The sequence below is a fragment of the Hirundo rustica genome, chromosome 3, assembly GCF_015227805.2.
Source record: "Hirundo rustica isolate bHirRus1 chromosome 3, bHirRus1.pri.v3, whole genome shotgun sequence".
In the NCBI taxonomy this organism is placed as follows: Eukaryota; Metazoa; Chordata; class Aves; order Passeriformes; family Hirundinidae; genus Hirundo; species Hirundo rustica.
Genome location: NC_053452.1, coordinates 25,579,607 through 25,604,819, shown reverse-complemented (window position 1 = coordinate 25,604,819; position 25,213 = coordinate 25,579,607). Strand labels below are relative to the sequence as shown.

The window sequence follows — 25,213 nt, the reverse complement described above, 5'->3', positions numbered from 1 at the left end:
TTGGTTCATCTGAAATGGAAACCAATGTCAATGAGTTTTGAACTGCCAAGGTTAACCATACATATATACTAGGTTCAAATCTTAGGACTGATTTATTGGAAACTATATATTGGCTGTAATCCTTCAAGGTACTGCGTGTCACTTAAAAGTACTTGATCATTAATGAAGTCCCTGAAATGGAAAGCTCTCTTGGGTATTTTCCTTCTAAAGTTCTACGTGAAGCATCATCCCAAATATCACAATGAATGGAAGATTATCCTTTCCCTTGATATAAGTCTTGAAAACAATATTGTCTTGATGAGTACCCACCAAAAAAAAAAATTTAGTTTGGTTAATTGATTATATTAAACAGCCTTATCAGCATAGGGATGAGCCATATAAAAATCTGATACTAATTCTTATTGTACAGTGGCTTATACTGCCGTGCATAGCAGCAAGTTTGAGAAAGTTTAAAATTCTGGTAATTTAAGATTCCTATCTTGATATCCATGTATTTAAAAGAAAAGGTACTGCTTTTTCATATTATGTATGCAATCCATGCCTGTAAAGGAATTGATGTTCCTATTCCAAAGTAAAACTGAAGTCCTCATGGGTTCAAAACATTTGTCTCTTCCCTTTTGTGTAACAACTACCAAAATCTTATCATATCTGAATGTCTTCCAGGAAGTAGACATTTACACACACCAGCCAGCTAAATTCAGCAGCCAAACCCCATCAGTTTCCTGGGACCAGCACAAAGAACAAGGTCTGCTGTGCTCTGAATTTTATCTCACCTAAGAGGTTCAGGATCACTTGAAGTTTTTAGAATTATTACTTCAGATGAGATACTAAGGAGACACTTGCTGGAAAGTTAAATAAGCTATGCATAACCAAAAAATATACTGCTTTATAAAAAAAAGTTTTCACTGATTTAAAAAAAAAAAAAAGGAAACTGGCTCTCATTTTCTGTTATTTGTTTGTAAAAGCAAATATCAGGATATATGATGATAATTAAACTTGCTACCTTAAACAGACCCCTGTTTAAAATACAGAGACAGTGTGAAAAGTCTTCCAGCTTTGCTAGAGCTGTAGCAGCTTCCAGTAGCTGAAAAGCTGCCCCAGCCCACACGGAGGAACAAGAAAACACCAGTTTCATTGTAAAAAAGTGCAACACAGGGGATGTGTTTCAGACAACAGACAGGTTAAACATCAACAAGCAGCACAGTGAGCAACCAAGACTGGTAATCTGCTTGACAAGAAATGTTAAGAGCCACAGAAGAGAAAAATATAAATCTTTGGTCAAATTAATAAAATATGATTGTTTGCAACTACACATTTTAGAGTCCTTTACACTTTACAAATCCAAAGGTTCATCATTTCATAGATCCTTAATTTTATATATTGTCTGTAAAGAAAAATGTACTCTAATTTGAAAAGGTAATAAATGGGGGGGGGGGGGTGGTATGTGAATACAGAATTAATTAGACAAAATAATGTAATAAAATTTGTTGGTCTTGTTGCCCTATTTCATGGACTAGTGGTCAAAACAAGTGTTTATAAAATGTGCTCTTTTAAACAAGTGAGTTCTATGGCTATTCATATTGGTACTGTACCTCTGCAAAAACTGTTTCTTTAACAATTTTTGGCTACTGAGAAGTTTGCCATTTAGAACCCAGGAGTTTTAATCAATATAAAATTTCAATGTTTGATCCAAAAGTAAGTCTGAAGCAAAAAATTAAAGCTAAACATCCACAGGGTTATTCTTCAGCAACTGAAGATCTATCATAATTATGGACTGTCAAAACAAAGTGAAAAGCAGACATGTAACACATATATTCTTCTTCAGGGATTTTTTTTTTTTTTTTTTTTTTTAATGGATTTGGAAAAATTGATTTAATTTGGGTTCAAGTTCACTGATTTTTTTTTTTTTTTTATATTAAACAAAAAACCAAAACTAACCCCAAACATGGAATGTCAACACAACCAGAAATTTCAGCAGTGCAAACCTTGCATTATTGTGAATGGATCTGAGACACTCTCATTAGGCTTTAAATGCAGCCATTTCAAAAGTACTTAAAAAAAAAAAAAAAAAAGTACTTCATAACTAATGTTCTTGTCAAAAAAAAAAAAAAAAGTAGTATTTTAAGAGATCACTGAATTATAAACTATTCTGGTATCAATCCTCTGCATAATTATGAGAATGAACAGACTTCTCATTTGGAAATTATGAGCATTTTTAGTTCTGTTATTTATTAGTTTTAAATATTTTACATAAAATTAGACAGAGAAGAAAATGAAGAAATAAAGCAGATGTCCACATAGTCATAGAAATTTTTTTTAGAAGTGTTTCTCCTAAAAGGACTTGGAAACTATTTGGAAGCAGAAGGGTTTTTAATATTTAAACACAGTTACTGTTTTGCAGATATGCTCCGCGCTTGCACCTTCCATCAATTTGATGCAATAAATGCATAGAATCCTCCAAAAGAAGATTGATTCTTGCTGCCTTGGGGAACATTTTACACATTTGCTTGCCATAAGAATTTAAAAAGGAAACCTAAAGCAGATCATTAAAATCTAGGAAATCTAGAATTTTATTATTGGAATTCTTTCCCATGCACTCCAGAAATCCTCCACTTCTGCTTTTATATTCTTTGCACTGCTCTTTTGCCAATATTGTAGTATCTACGAGCCACAGAGAGGACCAGGTTTCTGTTGTACTAAGAATTCTACAGCTACAGATCAAAGTTGCAGTGCTGCTCCCAAAAACCTTACAATTCAATACTGAAACACTAATCAAAGCACGTAGCAGAACAAGCAAGCAAGATGGCATTTCTCTGTAGCACGAGTCTAGCTTATCTCTTGAGCCTGATATACTGTTAAGTACTAAGTGTTGACATAGATTTTTTTTTCTCCTCAATTTAGAGAGCCTCACAGAGAAGGGAGCACTTAGAAGACAGTGCTTTCTCCATTGCTAAAGGCCTTGTCTGCTGCACTGGCTGTGCCAGGACAGCACAGTGTCTAACCAGCATTTCTTTCATTAGGGTTTTATATTTGAACCTGATGAAACTTGAATTTGATGGGATGTTATGAATTAGTAAAATTGGGGGCATTTATCAGGATAGCATCTTGATTCCTCAACGCTATAAAAGGATTCTATTGAACACGTCATTAAAGATTAAAGAGAAAAACAATCCCAACAATGTATTCACTAAGTATAGTCATGAAGAGGCTAACTGAAAAGAAACGTATCACTAACAAAATTACTTAAGTTAAAATAAATACAAATCCGGATTCCTGCCAGAGATTCTTGCTTATAGCCCTCAAAGTAATATGGATTCCTTGAGTATCTCTGCCTTTGGGTGCAGTGTCTTTAAGCTCTACCTTTTTGGTTCTCTAATAGAAACTCAGCCTAAAGGTCATAGCAGCCTTTTGTTCTCCATTGACCCAAGAGGCTTAAAAACCAGGTATTTCTGAAAGGAAAAATCATCTTCAAGGGAGCCAAGTAACCAGCAGTGAATGAAATTTAACTAAGATGAATTTTGTTTTATTTTAGAAAATATATTTGTCCTCTGGGTTATGGAAGACAATGTCTTGAATATAAATATCAAGTTGCCCTCAACACAAGACTAAGGACCATGAACCCATCTGCTCCCCTCTATAGCAGACTCCATCTTCAGCATCTCTATCTTGTTTTCCTAGACCTTTCTCTTTCTGCTTTCACCTAATCCTCCCTCAAGAAGCATTAAGGTTAAACATTAACATCCACAGATTGAGGCTGCTGTTACCTTTGCCTTCTCTTCATAGAAACTGTCCCATTCACATTTGAAATGCAGCTCAGATTAGATAGCTTAGAATAAATATCCTTACATTTCTCTGTGTCAGTGTAGAATAAGAAGCTCTCTCCTCCACAATAAATATCATATATAATGGGGGAAAAACAGTCATGCAAAGCAAAGCTTTTACAAAGCAATACAAAATAGTCTAAATCGTCCTCATTCTATCCTTGGTCCAGAATCTTATCCTGGTGCTTCACATCCCACAGGCCATTCAAATCCCTTCTCAACGCTGCAGGAAAGTTTGCCTATCTACCTTTAGCCACCTGCTTCTGCCAACAGGATGGGCTTGAGAGCTGCATTACCAGGGGGATGTTGCAGTTGAAGGTTTGTACTTATTTGCTTTTTTTGGTTGATTACTCTAAACTGCTGTTTCTACCAAGAAGTTGTAAACAAACTGGCCAGGCTTGGACAGAACACTTTCAGTGGCTGATCTACTTCCACCAGCGTGTAATAGTCATGCTCGAAGCAACTACCAGTGTTTGAAACTGTTAGGCTTTCACTGCTGTATTGAAGATACCAGTTTATCATCAGTAAGAGGACTTCATACATTTATGTTCCCTGTTTGGAGAGTTATGCTTATTAAGAGTTCAAGACTGTCATGCTAACTACAGGAATATTATGGAGAGCAGACTAATGAAAAAAGGAAATAAAGCAGATGGATAGGGAGAGGTTAAAAACATTTAACCAAACAATGCAAAAGGCTCTATGCAATGAAGTCCTTTCTAAGTGACTCACTTTCCATCCCTTTTCTTCACCTTTTGGTTTTTACCCTTTTCCTAGCTGCCCAATTTTCTTTCTGCTGCTGGCCACACCTGCAGGCTTCTGTTCTGCACCAAGTATTACTAAAGCACAGTGCCAACCCATGTGTCTGCCCTCCCATCCTGCCTGTTCTTTGCTCTCCTGCCTTCATTTCTATAAGTATATTCTTATTTAAATCGAGCATCCTGTCCCTCAAGGACCTGTGCTAAAAAAGCAGTTCCCCAGGCCACTCATGCATGGCAAGCATAAACCAACTAATACCTGCTTACTTTGCTAAAAGGAAAAACTTTCACCTATTTATTTGGATTACACACTGTGACAACAACTTGTATGGCCAACACTTATGATTTACTACTTCCATCTAAAGTTTTTTTGAATGTGTCTCTGTGCAGATGCAGTCTCTCAGATCAGGAGAATGGGAGAGACTGGCAGTGTTTCGTGCCACTCAGAATTTGCTTCCCTTTCTGTGGAGTGCTAATGACTACCAGAAGGCCTAAGGTATCTACACTAAGGGGCCCCAAGGACTGAATTCTACAGACAACAATTAAAAATACACACAAAATTCAACAGAAAGCTTTGACTTAAAACCTCCCCAAAAATCACATTCTTTCCTTTCAGAGATGACCACTGGAAACTCCCATGAAAGTGTGCCATCTTAGCATGGGGAGTCCCAACACTGCCTTTAATTGTGATAGCTGCTGCCCGAAACACAACCTTTTGTTGTTGACACAGGCTGAAGTTGTGGGCAGCACTATCTCAGCCAATGCCTCATGCTCCAAGGCTATCAGTAACATATGCAGCAAATGGTCCTTTGTTCCAAAGTGACATCCTTATTAATTTTCTCCCATTACTTTAAAGAAGAATATACTAAAAACAGTAGTGACTATTTTGCTTTGCAAAAAGAATACAAAACAAAAGCTCAGCTAAAACAACATAAATTTTCTGGGAGACTGGAGTAAGAAGATAAGCACTAGCATTTTCTCTGCTCAAATGAGATACAGTTCTCCTGAATCAAAAGATATTCAGCTTGAATATTACTATTCAGAGAAAGAATTGATTAAGTCCATTGTAGAAACCTGCACTTATTTACCAGTAGTCATCAGTAACCCATAAACTCTCTACTAGGTCTTTTGTTTCTTCTTCATGTATTAAATGTCCAAATTGTATTTTACAGTATCTTTTTTTTTTAACCTGTTTAAAGAAAATTTTTTTTTAAACTTTAAGACTGTAGTCATCCAAAAAGGAACAAAAGAGAACACACATAGGTATTGTCCTAAAGTTCAAACTGGTTTATGTGTGAATCAATGTCAGCTCTTAGATTACACTGAAAGTATATAGGATCTTAAATAAAGTGCTTTTAATAACATTTGGAGATGGTTTCCCCTGTCTCTACCCATGAAACTCTCCTATAAGGCAAGCATGTAGATCTCATTACTTATCACTGAAAATGCTGAGTTGGAGGGGACCAACATGGATCATAAAGTCCAACTCCTAAGTGAATGGCCCACACAGAAATCAAACCCACAATCTTGGTTATTAGCACCAAGCTCCAAACAGCTGAGCTCATCTCAGTTCATTTCTCCCTGATGCTCTCCTAGCATGGTTCTATTAATTCAATAACCTGTGAAAGCAAAGAGAGAATTTGTAATAACTGGGTTCCTATTATGTTAATCTCTGCATTACAAGGCAAGTGTTTAGTGAGTGCTAAGAAGCTTGAGTTTGTAGGTTCAAATTATAATAATATGACATCGTGTCTGGTGGCAACTGGATCTAGGACAAGCAATTTAATGGTGTCAAAGTGGTGCCTCCAGCAATTTTGAGGATGCATAGAAGCATTCCCCTTCTGCCTTTGAACAGTGAGCAACAAATACTGTAGCCTAAAGGAGATGGGGAATCCTTCAGGAAAGTATAATCACATCAGATCCACAATGCAAAATCTGCAAAAGAGAACTATCAGAAGGCGAAACAATTAAAAGTATGTAAAGCAAAAAGCATGTAAAATCATGGTGCCAAATCTCTATTTCTACACCTCCTCACGTCTCCTTTTCTGTTCCCTCAGGCTGTAGAATAGGATACAGCACTCTAAAAAGAACATGCCTGCCCCACCAATGGTACTGCAAGCTCTGATATTCCCTGTGAAAACAGAACTCAGATTTTCCCATTTTAAAAGCCTAGGCTGCTACATATTGAGCCAAATGAAACTCTCTGTGAGCAATTGCCATCACAGAACCTACGCAAGACAAGGGAGCCAGATATGGTTCAGCAAAATTTACTGTGAAAAAATCTTTATGAAGGAGGATATTGTCAAAAGACACATTTCCAACAAAATTTTCACTCAGATGTTGTGTGGTCAACAAGTGCTTCCATCCACCTACAGACCTGCACTCACACAGGTCATGTCTTCCTTGGGAGGAATCTATAAATAGAGATGCAAAGCACAGTATGAAGAACCCCAATCTATCTATAGGATCTGTAAAGCTGTGTGTGTTCTGCCAAAGAAAAGTTCCTGCACAATGCAGAGGCAGATGTTGCTAGCAGCATTTACTTGGAGGGCTCCCTATTTCTGCAATCCTTTAATATGTGCAAGGACTTGGCTCAGGAACAGTTCCTTTCAGCTTTCCCTGCTGTTACTCTACTCACTCCAGCACACTTCAGTCCTCTTCCCAGCAGAGCTGTTACTGAGCTTCCCTCTCCCCCTCACACGGGACTTTACCAGTGCTCTCCCACGCTGTAACCTTATCTTCTGAACTTCTTTCTCCCATACAGGGAAATGCTGTGATAAGGAGATAAGGAGGTAGATGATAAGGAGGTAGATAGTTCTTTCATCTGCTTGTACTCCCAGTTTTAGAGTATCTCTCTGCTGATGACAGTCAGAAAGCACAGACAGGTATACAACAGCAGACAGAGTACTTAAAAAGGAAAGCCATCATTGATCATGTGGCAAGGCAAAGGAGAGACACATCAAAACACCTTCAAGACTTCCTGAAACAGGAGTTACACTACCATCTGAAGAGACTAATCCATAAATGGAACATGATTACAGAATGTCAGTGAGACTATGGGATGCTGCAGGAAAGATAATTAGGAGACTGTCAGCTGAAAGATATCATGGGGTAATGGTGTGTGCTGCTGGCAGAAAACAATCCTCAAAAATAAATGTCATCAAAACCATGCATTATATATGCAGGAGACACTAATCTCCTGGCAGAAATATATGTTTATGTTATATCTGATGTGCTAAATGATTAATAAATAAAGAATGTTTTCTATAAGAAAGATTTCTCAAGTAACCAGACAACTGACATTGGTATTACTAAACTTAAGTATGTCTTTTTAAAAATTATTTGTGAATAGTCAAATAGAAACCCCTTGGAAAAAAGCTTGCTGACAAACAGTCTGAGCCAAGATGGACCTTTTGCCTGAGTATCGCAATAGCTCAGCCAGCTCTGAATGGCTTTATCCCACAGCAGTACTTGGAAGAAGAGCTTATAGGTAGTAGCTGTGAATGGGATTCTAGGCAGGTATTAGGATCTAGAAAATCCATCCTTGCATCCCATCTTCCACTATTTACTATGCTGTATTTACTGTTGAAAGGATCTGACAGAAAAGGAGTGATGTACAGAATGAAAGAGATGATGCAGAGAATTTGAGACCCACACCATCTGGAGCACACTGTGTTACTTAAGTGCATCTCACAGTCAACCATGAAGCCCAGATTCATCCAAAATGCTATCCCATTTGTGAGCTCCAAGCTCACCAATTTGTATCACAGGATACAAATCAAAGCACAGGTATGACTTGGAGGTTCACTCCAAAAGCATATTTCTGATTAAAGCTTCTCTGCTAAGTACATCTGGAGAAAATTTTCCTTTTTGCTCCTTATGTTTCAATTTCCTCTCTCTAACACACTGGACAACTTTTATTTTACATTCATAGATTCACAGAATTGCAGACATTTCACCAGAGTTGCAGGTCCAGATTTTTCTTAGACTGCGCCTCTTCTGAGTGGCCATGGTAGGCACACTGTAAGGTTCTGGTTTCTTATTCACTCAGTCTAAAGACTCAGCCAAAGGCTGTAAGAGTTTCCTTCCCATGGGAAACTGTGTCCAGGAGCAACCCAGGAGATGACTCTTTGGCTCTGCATCTTAGACACATCCTTAGCTAAAACACAACCAAAAGATTTAACAAGACGTGTCTAGTGCTCTTACAAGGTGTAAAATACTGTTAGTTGAAGGCACCAGCTGGTGAATTAGTAGGAAACAGGGATCCTCTGGTGGAAAAACTTCTGTTATTCTTGCCTCTTCCTGAACAGCATGAATTCATTGCATTCTATCAAAAAATATTGCCTCAACATGTACCCAGAGATCACTCTGCCCTAATCTGAGGGTGGAACTCCAAGAGTTTATATCTTCAGGACATTACAACACAGTACTTTCCAACTTTAGGCATTTATAACTTGTGAAAATCATTACTAAAACTCATCATGTGAAAGGCAACTTTCGTCTATGCATGCTCCTTATCTCTTCAGGCATGACAGAGAAGTGGTAAAAACCTGATATGTTCTAAAATATTTATAAACTACCATGTTTTTAAAACCAACCTCATGATTTTTGCCTTCTCCACAGAATTGCTAGAGTAAATACAGAGCAGTGCTATTATTGGGAAAGGGTAGTTTAAGTTGAAATATAGCTGTATAGAATGTTCTTAAATGTGTCTGATAACAACCAAAATTAAGTATGACTGACAAGTGGGCACTGGGCTAAGAAAGCAAAAGGCTTAGGTATTCAAGTGTCACTAGAGGACACAACAAAAAATGATACTCACAGTCTGTAGTCAGAGCAAAAAGAAGGGAAGTTTTATTTCTTGACCTTGAATTTATATAGACCCTGGACAATGACCAGGGATTGGAGCATGAGGTTGCCATCTCTCTGACCCCATTGTTCAAACTAGAAGTCCATCAATTGTCCCTCCTCAGAGAGGAATGCGAGAACAATCACTTTGTTTATGTTACAATCTGTGAGAGTCTCCACTACAAAAATATAAACTATCAGAAGACTAAAAATCTCAGGGCAACATTCAAGTCAAGCCCCCTGGCATAAATTGTCCTGTGCAGTTCTGATACAATTGTAATTTAGTTGCTAATACTGAGAAACACTGCTTGGCAACCCTCTCCAGTCCATCACAACACCTTACTATTGATAATTTTCAAATGACACATTCGTACAGAGCATTTCCTCTAACACAACTGCAAGGGAGGTTTTTGGTGGTCTGGGTTTTTTGTCCATAACATAATTTTGCCTTTTCAGGAAAGATTGTAATAATACTGCACTGAGGATGTGGTTGTCTCTGGACTCCAGTCTGTGAATTTGCGCATGAAAATGCTGAAAATAAGAAATTAAATACAAGGACAATGCATTTGCCTCCAGTATCTATAACATATCCGAGAAAAAGAAACATTTGCTGTGGACTGTAGATTATTTGAAAGAGAAATGCTTACAGCTCAGGGAGGAAAAAGGAAGAGGTCAAAGAAGACTTTGGTAGCACTGTGAAAACAGAAAACCTTGAAGATGCATTTTCCATCTCAATGTCCAGAGATACCACTCATTCTATTTGAGAACCTATTTCCCTACACATACAGTGTTTAAAGGAAAAGTTCAAGAATAATAAGGTACTGCAATCATGAGATTTGACTTCTGGTTGTCAAAGAAGAAAATGTGTTGCAGCAGAAAGCATAGAAAGCATGCACCCAGAAACTTTGAACTCTGGTTATCTGTGTCAAAGTCAGCAGCCAGAGGCAAAATATCCAACTTTACAGTGCAGCATTTCAAAACTGGGAAGTGTTATAAGCCATTGAGATAGGGCCTCGAGATTTTGAAATTACTTTCTCAAAAGTAGAATGAACAGGGCTTTTAGGTAATTACTATTTTACTGACAGCCAACATTAATGTCTCAATCAGATGATAAAATTACTTTGCTTCTGCAATTCTGAAAAATCAAGGGGAAAAAAAGCAATGACAACAAAGCTGAAAAGTAGTGAAAGCAATATTTACTCTACATTCCTCTAATGCTTTTCACATCTAGAATCTGAAGGATAAAACAATATAGAATAAAAGAATATTGCTCACCTGGACTAAAGCATTGTTTTCACAAATTCCATTCTGCTTTTATTCAGGTAATACACAACTGCTAAGAAATGGTCAATAAAAAGCATAACCTACTGCCCCAGAAGTGTTACTCATTCTTTAGGCTTTACGATAATGACAACAGAAAGCTTTCAATTCCTTCATTTATTTTCTCAGACAAGTTCTGCATGGGAATACTATACATATGTAACAAGAGGTAGATACCCCAGATAAGACTCAACACTTTAAAAATGATTCCTGATCCCCATCATACAAAAATTAACACAACGCCTTTATTGCCAAAATTGCTAGTAACTATTGCTATGAAGTATTTCACATGTAGAAGCTTTATCTGAAGGCAAAGAAGTGCCCAGAAAACCAGAAGTGAAATACAGAGTAATTTCTAAATTTATAGAGAAGATATAAATGGCTGCCTCCCTAATACTATCTTCTTCAAAAAAAAAGCAAGTATTGTATTATGAGAAAGTTACATAGTAAAAACTTAGGTTAAATTTGTATTAATATTTTAAGTCTATTAACTATTTTAAAATACTCTACAATTCTATTAATTTTCAGCATTGACAGCTCTATGAAAGAGAAATGTCTTAGTTGTCAATAGAAGCCTATTTCTAAGTCATCTCTTCTGTATGGAGTACATATGGGTGATAAAGCACCAATAAATTAAGCACAAGTTTTTGATGTAACTAACACCTTAGTCTGTGCATAGACTTAATTTATTTCTTTCAGTTGATAAATTGAATGGAATGTGTTTACAGTATCAGCCTCTTGCATTAATAGAGTTTATCTTGGTGATCATCTTCTAGTTTAGGGGTTTGTAAATATTATGCATACACACACACAAAGCAAATGTTAAGAAAATCCAATCTAGTACTCTTAAAAATGAGTACTGCATAAACAAAACATAAGTGCACATGGCAATTTTATGTTCTACATCCACCCACACAGTTGTTCTCAGCAATTCAAGAACAGAGTTGCATGGGCAGATTGACAGAATTTGAGTTACAGACATCTGTGCTGAAATAATGATCAGCATATGAAGGTTTTGGTCATTAAGCAACTGATTATGGTCTTGTTTTTTTATTTATTTTATCCTCAAAAATAAAATAAATACAATAATCACAGCAACAACAGCAACAACAAAAAAAGCAGAATAAGCTCAAGGTACTCTGCTTACTTCGTTCCCTCCCAGAGATGTACTCATCTTGAAACACAATCTTAATGCTATTCCAGGAAAAACTCATGATAAAAAAACTTGCACGTATGAAACCCGTGATCTTAAAAATCTGGAAAAAAATGGAATAAACAACAGGATCCTATTTTCTTTAGCTGCTGCCAATACCACACTGATCCCCAACAGACCACTTGTCCAACTGACAGTCCCCCATGTATTGTTTGTCTCAGTGTCTAAAAGTGAGACCTCAGGTTAAAGTCCAAAGCAGGAAGTCTTTCCCTTACAGGACATTTTATTTATGTTAACTGTACAAAGTTTTATGGTCCTCCGAAATGCCCAATCTTCCTTTGAACCCTTCTAGGGTGAGTGCCCTCATTTTGCCCCAGTAACTTCCTATGGCAGCAAGTTTTACAGTCTGATTATCCTCTATGTCAGCAAGCCTGATAAGCTTGGCAGTCTTGGCAAAAGTCTGGAGACTAAAGCAAGTGATGAACCAAAAGTTTAAGACAAAACCAAGTTTCTTCCTTTAAAGGAAAGACTTTATACTTTTTTTTTTTTTTTTTTTTTTTTGGCCGCAAAATGTTCTCATGCTCCTGTGGTACACAGACAGCAGAACTTCCATTTGTAACTGCTGTAATTTTATTCATGTCATCCTCCCATGCATCTCTCTTGCAAGGTAAACAATTCCCCATCTTCAATTTTGTGAGCTAAAACAAGAGAGAGATCACACCTAGGTTTTGTTCCAACAGTTTGCAGCAGCAAAGTTTCACTTTTTAAAGGCTTACTTTTAAGCATCAAGACTTAAATTGATTAACTGAAAAAGAGGATAAATCTGTACCTTTTTCACAGCTTCCTTGGAGCTCCAGGGCACGAACCTTTTCTTCCTCTGGCTTTCAGTCAATATTGAATGACTTTTCAAGAATTTGATTCAAGAGCAACAACGAAGCAAGAACTAGTTACAGAATGGCGTTATCTCAAGGCATCACCTGTCCCAAAACCTGGGCTCATGTGATACTGCAGCATGCATTCATACTGGAAGAAAACCTGGAAGAGCAAAATACGACACAACTTCAGTGAGTGAGCCTACTAGGCATACCTACTTCTTCTGGCAAATGCTGGAAGAACTGAACTGGAGGAACCTGTAGACATATATACCCAGAATAATTAAAATACAAGCTAGATCCCATGGATTTCAAAAGGTCAGGCCTGTTACTACAGGAACTTATAGATGATTCACAACATTCTACTCTAAAAGAATATATGTACCACACCTCCAGGGTCTTCTGCTCCATTACAGACAGACTTGTAATCGAACCACTTCTAAGGAATAAATAGAATCCCGATCAGCAACCCGATCAGCAATCATTCTTTTCAACCATAAATTAAGCAGCACATCTTCCAGGTCGTTAATACTGCCTAGTCTTGCAAGCTACAGGGATTTCTTCTGTAACATTTACAAAATATTTCCATAAATTTCCTACTTACTGAGCAAATAACATATCCTATCCAGTTAATGCTCCTAACACAATGTCAGAACATCCACGCAGGGTATTATGTATGGAGCATCCTGCTGGTTCTCTCAACAGGAGAACAGCATGGACAGAGTCTGTGGGCTCGAAATTTCCCCAAGAAGAAAACCTGCCTTCAGGGCAGGTAAGGCTCAGGTAAGAACTGGTGCAGCAAAGACACATGGTTCTGGTTCAAAGCCCTACTCTCAGAAGTAAATGGATGCGCAGGGCCCCCAAGGGCTTCCCCTGTTACTGAGCAGTGGTTATATCTGCTCAAAAGGGGATAAATTCAAACTCAAGGCTCCCTTTTGCCACTACCAAACTCAGATTCTAAAATCTAAGTAGAAGGCGTTACACGGGTGGGTAAAGAATCTTATCACACATTTTATATGGGTATTTTACTTTCTAAAATATCTCCTATGAATAGATCTTCCCCCAGTTTATAAGCAAAGCACATTTTAATAGTTTTCACTCAGTGCATGACCACAGATATTTTTATAGCAAACACATCTTTAAAACTGCATGTGGGACTCTCAATGAGCAATGATCTAACTGGTGGAGGTCACTAATGATTAAACATTGCCAACAAACGATCCTTTTTAGCCAGGCCTCAGTACGTTTAATCTCAGCCAACTCACAGCATGAACTCCAGCCATGAATTCATGCTGTTAGACCTGTCACAGCAGGATGCTCTGGGTCACTAACAGCACCTGCCTGGGATCCACAACAGGTATGGAGTGATTGAGGAAACCACAGGCCCGTGAGCTCTGTGCAGGGCAAGGCTGTGCCATGTCCTACAGCAGATGAGGGGCTGCTGACACCCAGGAACACTAAATTCACAAACAGAAGTACCATATCACAGTCCCCGGGTTCAGGATACTGACTTTGTTTAGCCCTATTTTAAGAAATGAATAAAACATTTCAGATGTTTTTGGAAGATGGCAGGAGAGAAGGGAATCCCTTGATAAGAGACATGTGAATAGCTTAGAGTGGAGACAGTGATTTAGTTCCAAAAAACAAACCACTGTTGTATCTGTTGCAAAATGTGAAATGTGTAACAGTTTTCTTAAGAATGGATGTTGTTTCATCTTTGTACACATTCCAGTCTAATCAAAAAGAGAGTTAATCAGTGAAATAGATAGCAGCTAACAAGCAAGCTCTCAGTAGTGTCCAGGGCTTAGAAAGAGAAAATTCTTGTTGGTAGAATTGCCTTGTTATACCTTGTGAATATTTAGGGCTTGACATGATTTGGTGGTCTCAGACCTAGTGGGAGGTTGACAAAGGTTTAGGATGTAAGAAGAAGGATGTATCAATGCTAGTGGACACAAAGAATGCAGAATTTACAGGCCACAAAGACATCTGATGGAAAACCCAAGATAAGGAAGACAACTTGGTAATGGTGCTGAATCAGCTCCGACTGGGTAAAAGGCAGTCCTGGGAGAGGGAGGTGGCGACCGCTGACTCAGACCATCAAATCAAGAAACCCACAGACCCAAGAGAAGAGAAAGTCTGAGACTGTGGACTAATTAGCACGTTAGAAACAAGAAAATAAATTTGACAAATAGAAGATAGAATACAAAATAATAAAAGAACTTGGTAACTTCTAGCCAATTACCATTAATACCTCTGTTTGCTAAAATACATAGAAAGTTAAAACGCCGTTGCTGTGCTTGATTTGTGGAACACAACCAAGGACCCAGGCTTGTGCAACTCTGAAATAAACATTCAGCGTCTCTCTTGAGTGTGTCTGGATCAGCAGTCGTGTGACCAGCAAGACCAGGGAAGTGATTCTTTCCGTGCACTGCTGAGGCCACACATTAAGTCCTATGTCCATTTCTGGGCCCTCAGTTCAGGAAGGACATTGAGGTGCTGGAGCGTGTCCAGAGAAGGGCAATGGAGCTGAGGAAGGGTCTAGAGCACAAGTCCTGTGAGAGCAGATGTGGGAGCTGGGGATGCTTAGGGAGAAAAAAGGGAGGCTCAGGGGTGACCTTGTCAATCTACAATTCCCTGGCTGTAGCCAGGTGGGGGTCGGCCGCCTCTCCCAGGCAACCAGAAGTAGGATTCACAGAATGTGTAGGTTGGAAGAGACCTTCAAGATCTTTGAGTCCAACGCATGCCCCAGCACCTCAACTAAACCATGGCACCGAGTGCCATATCCAGCCTTTTTTTAAACACATCCAGGGCTGGTGACTCCACCACCTCTCCAGGCAGGCCATTCCAGTACTCTATGACTCCATGAAAAACTTTTTCCTAATATCCAACGTATATTTCCCTTGATGCTGCGTGAGAAGATGAAAGGAAATGACCTCAAACTGCGCCTGGGGAGGTTTAGGCTAGAATTTCTTCAGGGAAAGAGTGATTGGGCGCTGAAATGGTCCGCCTGGGGAGGTGTGGAGTCATCGTCCCTGGACGTGTAGAACGAAACCCTGGACGTGGCACACAGTGCCCTGGTCCAGTTACACGGTGGCGATCGCTCATAGTTTGGACGCGACGCTCTCGGAGGTCTTTCCGAGCCTAAGCGATTCTGTGATTACCAGCTTGTGCCCACCGGTTGACCACGGCGCAGCAGCGCGGCGTTTCCCGCCCCACCGTTCCCCTCACGCCCAGCTCCGGGCGGTGCTCACGGGAGGGGCGGGGCCGTGTGGGGGCCACAGCCCCGCGCGCTCCCGCCCCGCCCCGCAGTGGGCGGAGCCTAGCCTCCCGCCCGCGCCGATTGGCTGACGCGAGCCGCGCCCCCTCCGCCCCGCCCACGACGGGCTCGCAGCCCGCCGCCGTCGTCCCTCCCGCTGCCGCCCCGCCGCTTAGGGGCTTTACCTTTCTGCCTGACTGAAAATTGCCGCCGGCCTCGTTTTTAGGCGAGCGCGGGCGTGCTTGGAAGCGGCGAGCTCGCAGTGCTTTTGTGCAGGCTACTGTATTTTTTCGTTGGTTTTTTTTTTTTTTTCCAGTCTTATTCTTTCCGCGCGTTCCCGCGCAGGCCTCCTTGCGAGGCGCCCGCGAGCCGGTGGGGCCCTTGAACGTTACGGCGTCGCCGGAGAGCCGGCGGGGGGCGCGGCGGGTCCTTTCGGCCGAGCCGTCGCAGCCGGTGCCGGCCCCGGCCCACCATGTACTACAAGTTCAGCGGCTTCGCGCAGCGCCTCGTCGGTGCCACGGCGGCCGCCGCCTACACCCCACAGGTAACACCCCGCGCCCGTGGGGGCTGCGGCACCGCGGGCCTTTGGTGAGCCGGGGAGGGATCGGCCGCCCCCACGGGCGCCGAGCGTACCCGGCCCCTCGCGTGACCTTGGGCGAGACGGGACGCGCGCTCTGCCCTGCAGCCCTTGAGTCGCCCTTGGGATGCACTGGGGGTTACAGAAGGAAACTAACGCGCTTTCATCACAGAGGACTGTTCCAGAGTTGAGCGGTGCCTGGCGAATCACAGAACCGGTTAGGCAGGAAAAGACCTCCGAGGTCATCGAGTCCAGCCTGTGTCAACTGGACAAGAGCACAGAGTGCCACGTCCAGGCTTTCCTTAAACACCTCCGGGGACTGCGACTCCACCACCTCCCCAGGCAGCCCATCCCAATACTGGATTTCCCTTTCTGTGAGGAAATTCCTCCTAATGTTCAACCTAAACCTCCCCTGGTGCAGCTTGAGACCATTTCCTCTCATCCCGTCTTTAGTTGCTTGGGAGAAGACACTGACCCCCACCTGGCTACACCCTCCTTTCAGCGAGTTGAGGAGAGTGACAAGGTGACCCCTGAGCCTCTTTTTTTCTAGGCTAAACACCTCCATCCTCATAAGACTTGTGCCCCAGACCTTTCCCCGGCTCCATTGCCATTCTCTGGACACACTCCAGCGCCTCAATGTCCTTCCTGAAGTGAGGGTCCCAGAATTGGACATTGTACTCTAACTTGCAGCTGGCAAATGGGAACAGCACTGATCTCTGGTCTCTTTGGTCCATGCATGCAACAGAAATCCTAATTACTAAAGGCATTAAAACCCTTCCCAGGAAGGATACAAATCCATAAAAGTTTGTCTAACGCAAGATGGAAACTCACCTCTCCTCTGTATAATGCCAACTTAGTAAGTGTATAGAGGTTACCGATGGCATTAAATAAGCTTATACTTTTCACACTGCATAGTGAAGGTGCATGGTTAGTTCTTCAGGAGCAAAGCAAATCAGAGTGAGCGCAGAATGAACCCCAGGTACATCAGTCATTTCAAGACATGGAGAGTTGCATATTGGTGAAAATAAATCACAGAATTTGCTTGCTTTTCTGTACATCAGCATAAATTCTTAAATAATATTAGGAAGATTTGTAGTGTGATTTTTATCACAGGTCAAAAGCAGCATGGTTGTTACACCATGTTCAATTCTCTGAGTAAAGTTTGAAAAAAATAAATTCTTACAGCTTAAAACAGACAAACAAAAAAAATCCCCTACAATTAGAGGTTAAGAGTTTGTAAGAATGATTTTTAAAAAGTCAACCTTTCAAAGAGCCTTCAAAGAGCAAACATCTGATTAAACAACACAAGTCTTAAGAAAAAAAAGTAGATTCAGGTGCACACGCACAAATGAAATCAAAGTTATGGCTGGTCTTCTTCCCAATAAATTAATTAATAAAAAGTAACTAAAATTAGTTAAAGTCACTACATTCTTGCAGACTAATGTGTATTGTGATATACAACTCTATTTCATTCTTGATCTGTTAATTTTGTTAGCAACCTACTTTACAGTTCTGCCTTCCTGGGTATCCTTGACTGTGAGAATTTTACTTGGAAAATCCAGTGACCTTTTGCAATGAAGAACCTCGTATGAAGCAGCTGTAAAATCTCGGATTATTTCAAGGGGCCCAGGACAGAACTTGATGATCAGACTGAGTACGGTGGTTAATGGTTCATACTCTGCCAGGGTGCTCCTAACAAGTGGAATGCTGCAGGTCACTGCAGGATTTTATCAGTTCCCAGAAGCAGGCAATAGAGCACACTCTTGTAAAGTTTACAGACGACACCAAGGGAATGGCCCCAAAGTAGAGTTACCATTCAGAGGGCCCTATCCAGAGTGTGGGAATGATCTGACAAGAACGCTGTGAACTTCCATGACAGAAAAAAGGTGCAGTAGCTTAGGCAGGAAGGGAGAGCCCCTGCACAGTTACAGGGTGGCAACTGAGGGGCTGGTGGCAGCAGCTTTGTGCTGGAGCTCCGGAGGTACTGCCAGGCAGGAAGGCTGCAGCCTCCTGGCTGTATCACCCTGTGAGCTGTTGATTGAGGAAAGCAGCACTCTCCCCTGCTGAACACTTACTGCATCACGTGGACGTGCTGTGTCCGACTGTGGGCCTTCTGCTGTGGGAAGGGAAACTGGAGCAAGTTCAGCAGAGGTCAGCAGCCAGTGAGGTTAGCAAGATGGAGCCAGGCTTTCTTTGCACAGTGGTCCATGGTGGGAAGGCAAAAGACACCAGACATGAACTGCAAGAAGAGAGGTTCAGGCTGGACAGAAGAAAAGATATGTTCATGGTGGGAAGGCAAAAGACACCAGACATGAACTGCAAGAAGAGAGGTTCAGGCTGGACAGAAGAAAGATATGATCATGGTGGGAAGAGTCAGGCAGTGGAGCAGCTACCCAGAGAGGGTGGTTGTGCACTCTGTCCTCAAAGGCTTTCCAGGCCAGACAAAAACCAGAGCAACCTGGTGTCACCTTGCTCTGAACTAAAGAGCACTAGAGGGCCCTTTGGCGCTTCCATCCTGAATTACCCTAGGATCTTAAATAAACATTGAGCTAACAGAATTTCTGAAATGGCAGTTTCTGTCCCAAGAAGGTTTTTGGTCCTCATCTTTCCCCATCACTTTGGAAGGCTTCTTGGATAGCTATTGTGGGTCAGGGGTTCAAGAAATGGAAGATAGCAGAATAAATAATGTTCTAGCAAATATAGGACTTATACAGTAGCAATATATCCAGCACTATTGAAGTGATTGAGGCACTTCTTACCTCTCTAGACAATGTTCGGAGAATAAACATTGATACTTCATTTATATAGTGGAGGGCAAAGGCTTGTGGGAGGAATGGGGAAGGGCTTCAAGCCTCAACAGTGAAGGACCTTGTTTCTGGAAGATACATTTTAAGAAGTTACTTTCAATCTCTTTTTACAATGTTATTAGGCCAACTTTTTTTTTTTTTTTTTTTTTTTTTTTTTTTTTTTTTTTTTTTTTTTTTTTTTTTCCCCTAAGCCTCACTGAATTCCCAGGTCACACATTTAGATCCATCAGTCTGCTAAAAATGTTTTCAATATACAGCAATTGAAACATAAGGGTAATCCCATGAGTGTTAAGGTGTTCAGTCCAAAACAAGGTAATTTTTTTCGTATTGATTTCGTTGTTCCGTTTATTAAAACTATAGCTCAGCATGTAAAGTGGTTTGCTTTTTATGTTTCTGTTTATTTTGATGTTTCTGGAAAAGTGAAGACATGCTGCCATTCAAATTCTTCTTGGTAAAATTTGGAGTATAATAATTCTCTTTGTTCTGTGCTGTTGCATTCTGGTGCTTCCCAATAGAGTACTCTTTTGCTGCAGGTTTGAGCTTACTGTGGGCTTGCAGAACATCACTAAATGGATTTCAGAAATTATTTTGCTGACAGTAACATAACTAACATCTTATACTAACAACAACAAAAAAAATCTCTTTTTGAAAGCCGTATTGTTCTTTCCATCTCAGACTTAGCGTGCTTAGAAGACTTAATTTTGCATTTAACAAAGTTGTATAAAGTAGTCTGAACAATTTATCTTGTTTGAATAAAGGGGAACTTCCTTAGCTAGTTGAGGAGTGAAATAGTTTCAACACTACTCATATTTAGGAGGATAATGACTGCCATAACCATTAGAAATTCAATGAAAAATATTAATTCAAAGAGTTAGCTTATGTTTAAAGTACAAGCACTGGGACCAGTTTCAAATGGTGTCAGATGAGGACAAGCACATGAACTTTTTCCTACATCAGTTTTTCTACTGAACATGATCCTAGCAGAAATTTACTTGTGCTACAATATCTTCACTTGATATACCTTATTATGCTTGTAGGTATTTAAAGCCCCCGTGAGCCACAGATATTCTGATTTTAGCCAATATGAATTGCTTAGAGTTTGTTGAGAATCTAAAATATGTAACTTTTATGCCCTAGATAATACTTAATATGTACACAAAATCACTGTCACTGGATCATCATCCCAGTACAAAGAAAGACTCAAGAAGCTTGTGTTAGTCATAACAAATATATTTAACTATATAGGAGGTGTATTCTACTGTGAAGGATCTGCTACTTAGTTTAGAAGTGTCTAGGTTCAGTAGGTTCATAAAAGTCATTTCAATGCATGTTCTGAAATACTGATTCTCAGAGTAACTTCCTCATTCCCCTTTGGCCCTTACCTCAGTTTTCTCTCTCATTCTTAGATCTGTTTGAGCAACTCCCCTTACATTTAAAAACTTAAGAGTGGTGTTATCTCCATTAAATTATGCTCCAAATCCTTAACTGTTTTTACTGTCAGGAAAATGTAAATCTAACATGCAAATTCATACTAGCAAGGTGTAGATCTGTTTTAACTTTGAGCCTGATGGCCAACCAACAGATACATTGGGTCCTGAGATCATCAAACCTCTGACAGGAAAACAAACACACTCTACAAAAGGGGAGGCAGAGAATTCTGTTTGTTTTTTTGGATTAGCTACATGTCTTGACCTTTCATTGAGGACTTCAGCATTTGAAAAAGTCATTGCTGTAGCATGCTGATGAAATCAGCTGCTGTTGACTTCTGCGTAACTACATCTGCTGTACTTTGTCCAAGACTTGGAAGAAAATCATGTTACAGTGATTAAAAAGAAAAGATTAATGCCTTAATATCACTGGTGTAATTATCAGTTATAAACTATTTTTTTTTAAATGAAGCATAGGTCAAATGTGTAGAGGCATTAATTCCTCATTACTGTCCTGAGTGTAGCATGACACTGATGTCATTAAATAAACCCATGGCTTTAGTAACGTTAAATACAGTGACCAAGGGTCATTTAAGGTGTGTCAGCTCTTACTTAAAAGTTTTCTGCAGTGAAATGCAGCCTTTACATTACACGGTGGATTTCTTCTCAGCCATGCTAAGCTTAGTAAGTGTGAGATAAAGCACTTGCCACTTTCTCTCAATAACCACAGGCTAGCACCAAGCTGGAACAGCCACACATTTACACTAATTTAACTGAGCTTGGTTGGCATTGGAATGAAATTTTACATTGGTGAGGAACCCTAATTAATGCAGTGTCTGAGTTAAGCAAACTGAACTGTCTCCCTTCTGCAGCATGTGTTTTGTTGTACTCTTTCCTGAAGCCAGTGAACCACATCAATGTTTTTTATTTAAATTGCTAAGTGATGTTCTTAAGTGGTGCCATGCTGCTTTGGAAGTAATTTACACCAGTACATTGATTATTATGTGAGTTTCCTGAACTGGTTCCATTTGATTTCACAATGAAGTTCATCACTTTTAAGTCAGGTCTGACTCTGCTATGGCTCCTGCAGAAGGAGATCTTGCAACTACCTGAACAGTAATACATTTCTAGAGGCCAGAAATATATGCAATAACCTACAGTTGTTGATTTACTAACTACTGAAGATATTAGATGGCACTGCTCCTGAAAACATGGGGCTCTCAGGAAGGCAAAAGGGAGATTCAGAACTGGAAACTTTAAGGCACAGCAAAGATGTGCCTTTTCACATTTACTGCGATACTAACAATCAAGAAGGCAAGAAAAGCTTTGGAGAAGAAGTCACCTCCACATATAGTCTAAACATCTGTTCTATAGGTATATCAAATCACAATATTTTTAAAGACAAATATAATAACGTACTTAAAGTTCCTATAGACAAAAATACTTGGCCAAAATTGCTTTCTTCAAAGCCTTTGATGTAGCTGGTACTTAGCCTTGAATATATAGTTAGTAACTTCCCCTGGCTAGTAGTAGTTCCCTAGATGCTCCCTTCATAGCACTGTGGCCAGAACTGGTCACTGGTCTTAAATAATTCAGCAAGCCTGCTCAGTAGGAAGGCATTGCTTACTGAATGTGCCAAGAAATTCAGTTTTGCTGCTGCCTTTAAAAACATAACCAGAAAGGTCACAAGTGGATTCTAATATTCAGTCAGGCACTAGGAGAGTGGGAAGCTGAGCCCACATCTTCAGGGTATTGCACTGATGACCATTCTATAGACTATTTTGGGAGGCTGAGAAACCTGGTTTTTCGGCTGAAGATGCCTGTTGTAGCAGAGAATTCGCATAAGGAAAATGTGTCTGGTCTATGACTGGCACAAAAGAAAGAGTGCTAGTCTCCTGCCAGCTCTAAATACTGTCAGACAGTTCTCTTCAATACAAAATGCATCAACTAGTCCTTTGAACAGAAACCAGAATTTCAGGGCAGTCTTAATTTGACCCCTGGCTGCTTCTGTTTGTAATAGAAACATGTTGCATTAAACTAACTGTAAAATGCTTTTAATTTCTGTGGCAAGTTAGGAAAAAAAAAATTGTGTCTGTTTTGAGAGCCACAGTGTAAAAACATCACTGCTGTGTGTCCAGACATAACTGTTAAATCTAACTACAGTCATAAAGACAAGGAGGCCACCTCATGTTGGCTGTGACTTTGTACCCTTAATCACAGAACTGAATGATGTAGTTCCTAGGTATTGCAAATGTAGAGTACAACCTCACGAACCAAAAGGAAGTTGAGCTGTGCTGCTCGTGGGGAATACATGGAGGTGTGGGAAGTTGGAGCAACATCTGAACTATAGGATGTAGTTACACTTGCACAAAATATCCACTATATCAGGGTCTCTGAAGGGCCCTGAGCACCACTTACAACTTCTGTATGACCCAAATGATGATCCTCATCCTTTTTTTTTTTTTTTTTTGAATCCCCAAACTATACATCCAAACTATTTAAGGCCTAGTTATTTATGGCTACTGCTTGCAGCATTCAGGAGGTAGAGCTCAGTCCTCACTCTGTCCCTAGCATCAGGGATTATTTATCCTAATCCTACTTCTCAGAGAGTCCTAGATAGTCTGTGTGCAAAATAGAAGCAGTAATTTGGACCAAGAACCAGCACAGAAAAATAACAGCTATAAATTCACGCCATGAGGAGACTGGAAAGGAGGCTCCTATTTTCCTTGCTAAGCTCTGACCCCAAGTTGTCACTGAGATATCAGTAGGCCAACAATGTGTTTGTCACAATTCTTCATACCAGATAAATACTCTTTGTAATGTATCCTTGTAATGACTGGCAGTGGGCCTGCCTAATGTGACAATTGGTATGTTTGCAAGTGTGATATACCTTGATATTTTAATCTTTATTTATGCAGGGACTCAAACCATTAGTTTCCACTGAACCCCCAGGCCCAGATCTGATTTTTGGGACAAGTAAACCTGTTCCAGGTTTACCAGCAACTGATACTTACTTGAGTACAAACAATGTGCCAGACCTACAGAAAGTTTTCCAGGTAATGACAACTTTGAGAGTAATTTAAAGAAAACTAGAGAGTGGGACATATCTGTCCTTATTTTAACACAGCTAACTACTTTTGCCATTCTACAATTCCTAAATTCTGTAAAGTCCAGTCAAGAAACGGTCACGTACAGTATAACCTGTGTACTTGTACTATACTACAAAGCAGGATACTTTTATCTCCTCTACAAGGCATACACCATACTGTATATGCCTAGTAGAGGAGATAAATACAGAAGGTGGATAAATACAGTAACACTGTCTTTTTGCTGACTTCAGAAATTGGTTGTTGTGTTGTTTGATTATTGGAAACACTTTCTCTCTGGGCATCCAAGTGTATGCCTTAAAGCAGATGTAGAGGAGCAAAGCAAATTGTTACTCTTTTTTGTGTAATAATTTGAATGTTGCTGAAGCTGTTTATAGTGCAGTATAAGAGCAGCACAGTAAAGTTTTCAAAGCCAGTTTGTTAGCTATGGAATTTCTAAATGTAGGACTTTTCTTAAAACAAATTAGTTAAGGGGTTTTTTACGTATCAAGAATGTGGTTTATATAATGTTCCCTTTTCTCTCTTTAATGCCACTTCCATTTGGAATGTGTCAGTCGGACTTGGTGAATAATTTTTTATACATATCTTTTCACATCCTGTTGTTAGAGACACTTTTTCCCATCCAGGTCCTCTTGAGAAATATTTCAAGATACATTCTTTCTGCTTGCACTTAACAGCTTTGGCTAACAAAATTAATTTGCCTTCGCATTTGTCGTGCTAGACAAACCCCATATAATACACTTGGTTGTAGTGAGCCTATTTGTCAGGAGGTTTCCCTCCCAGAAATCTCTTAATTTACCCAAGGTAGTTTATTCCTTAATGACCTCAGTATGTGTGCTAATTTCTTTTTTGTTTGTTTTCTCCTTGAACTCTTCCCACAGAGATCAGATGGGCTTCCAGTACACCTGAAGCGAGGATATCCAGATAGGATGCTCTATCGGACCACGATGGCTCTGACAATAGGAGGGACTTTCTACTGTCTGATAGCACTGTACATTGCCTCACAGCCAAAAACCAAATGAACCACACCTCATGGGACTCTCTGCACTCCTCTGAAGGATCTTCTGCATGTACCACTTTGCACTTAAATCTGTTCCCTGTGATCACAGAGGGTTCCTTATTCAGATTGGATTTCTTGGAGAAAATGTTTTTAAACCGTTTGCCTTATGTATTCTAAAACACAAATATAAACAGAGAAATACATTATTTTAACATATGGCTGTAGCTTTTCTTGTCTTCCAGAAGTTTATAAGCAGTTGGAGAAAGTTAA

The 25,213-nt window shown here is 40.0% G+C and overlaps 1 protein-coding gene and 1 long non-coding RNA gene across 4 annotated transcripts in view; one reads left to right on the top strand and one right to left on the bottom strand.

Moving 5' to 3' along the window:
• LOC120750451 (uncharacterized) overlaps positions 1–25,213 on the bottom strand; it is a 56,797-nt gene that overhangs the window by 12,102 nt on the left and 19,482 nt on the right. For both annotated transcript variants that reach the window (XR_005699987.2, XR_005699988.2), the window contains exon 2: positions 12,727–12,932. This is a non-coding gene — a long non-coding RNA (uncharacterized LOC120750451). The remainder of the gene's footprint in view (positions 1–12,726; positions 12,933–25,213) is intronic.
• Positions 16,180–25,157, top strand: LOC120750450 (cytochrome c oxidase subunit 7A-related protein, mitochondrial). Of its 2 annotated transcripts, XM_040059186.2 has the most exons (3): positions 16,180–16,569; positions 23,755–23,892; positions 24,825–25,157. In XM_040059186.2, exons 1-3 carry the CDS (start codon positions 16,498–16,500, stop codon positions 24,963–24,965), a joined length of 351 nt encoding a protein of 116 aa, XP_039915120.1. In that variant the 5' UTR covers positions 16,180–16,497; the 3' UTR covers positions 24,966–25,157. The 2 variants fall into 2 exon arrangements, with proteins under 2 accessions (XP_039915120.1, XP_039915121.1); XM_040059187.2 differs by lacking the exon at positions 23,755–23,892 and having other exon boundaries at positions 16,412–16,569.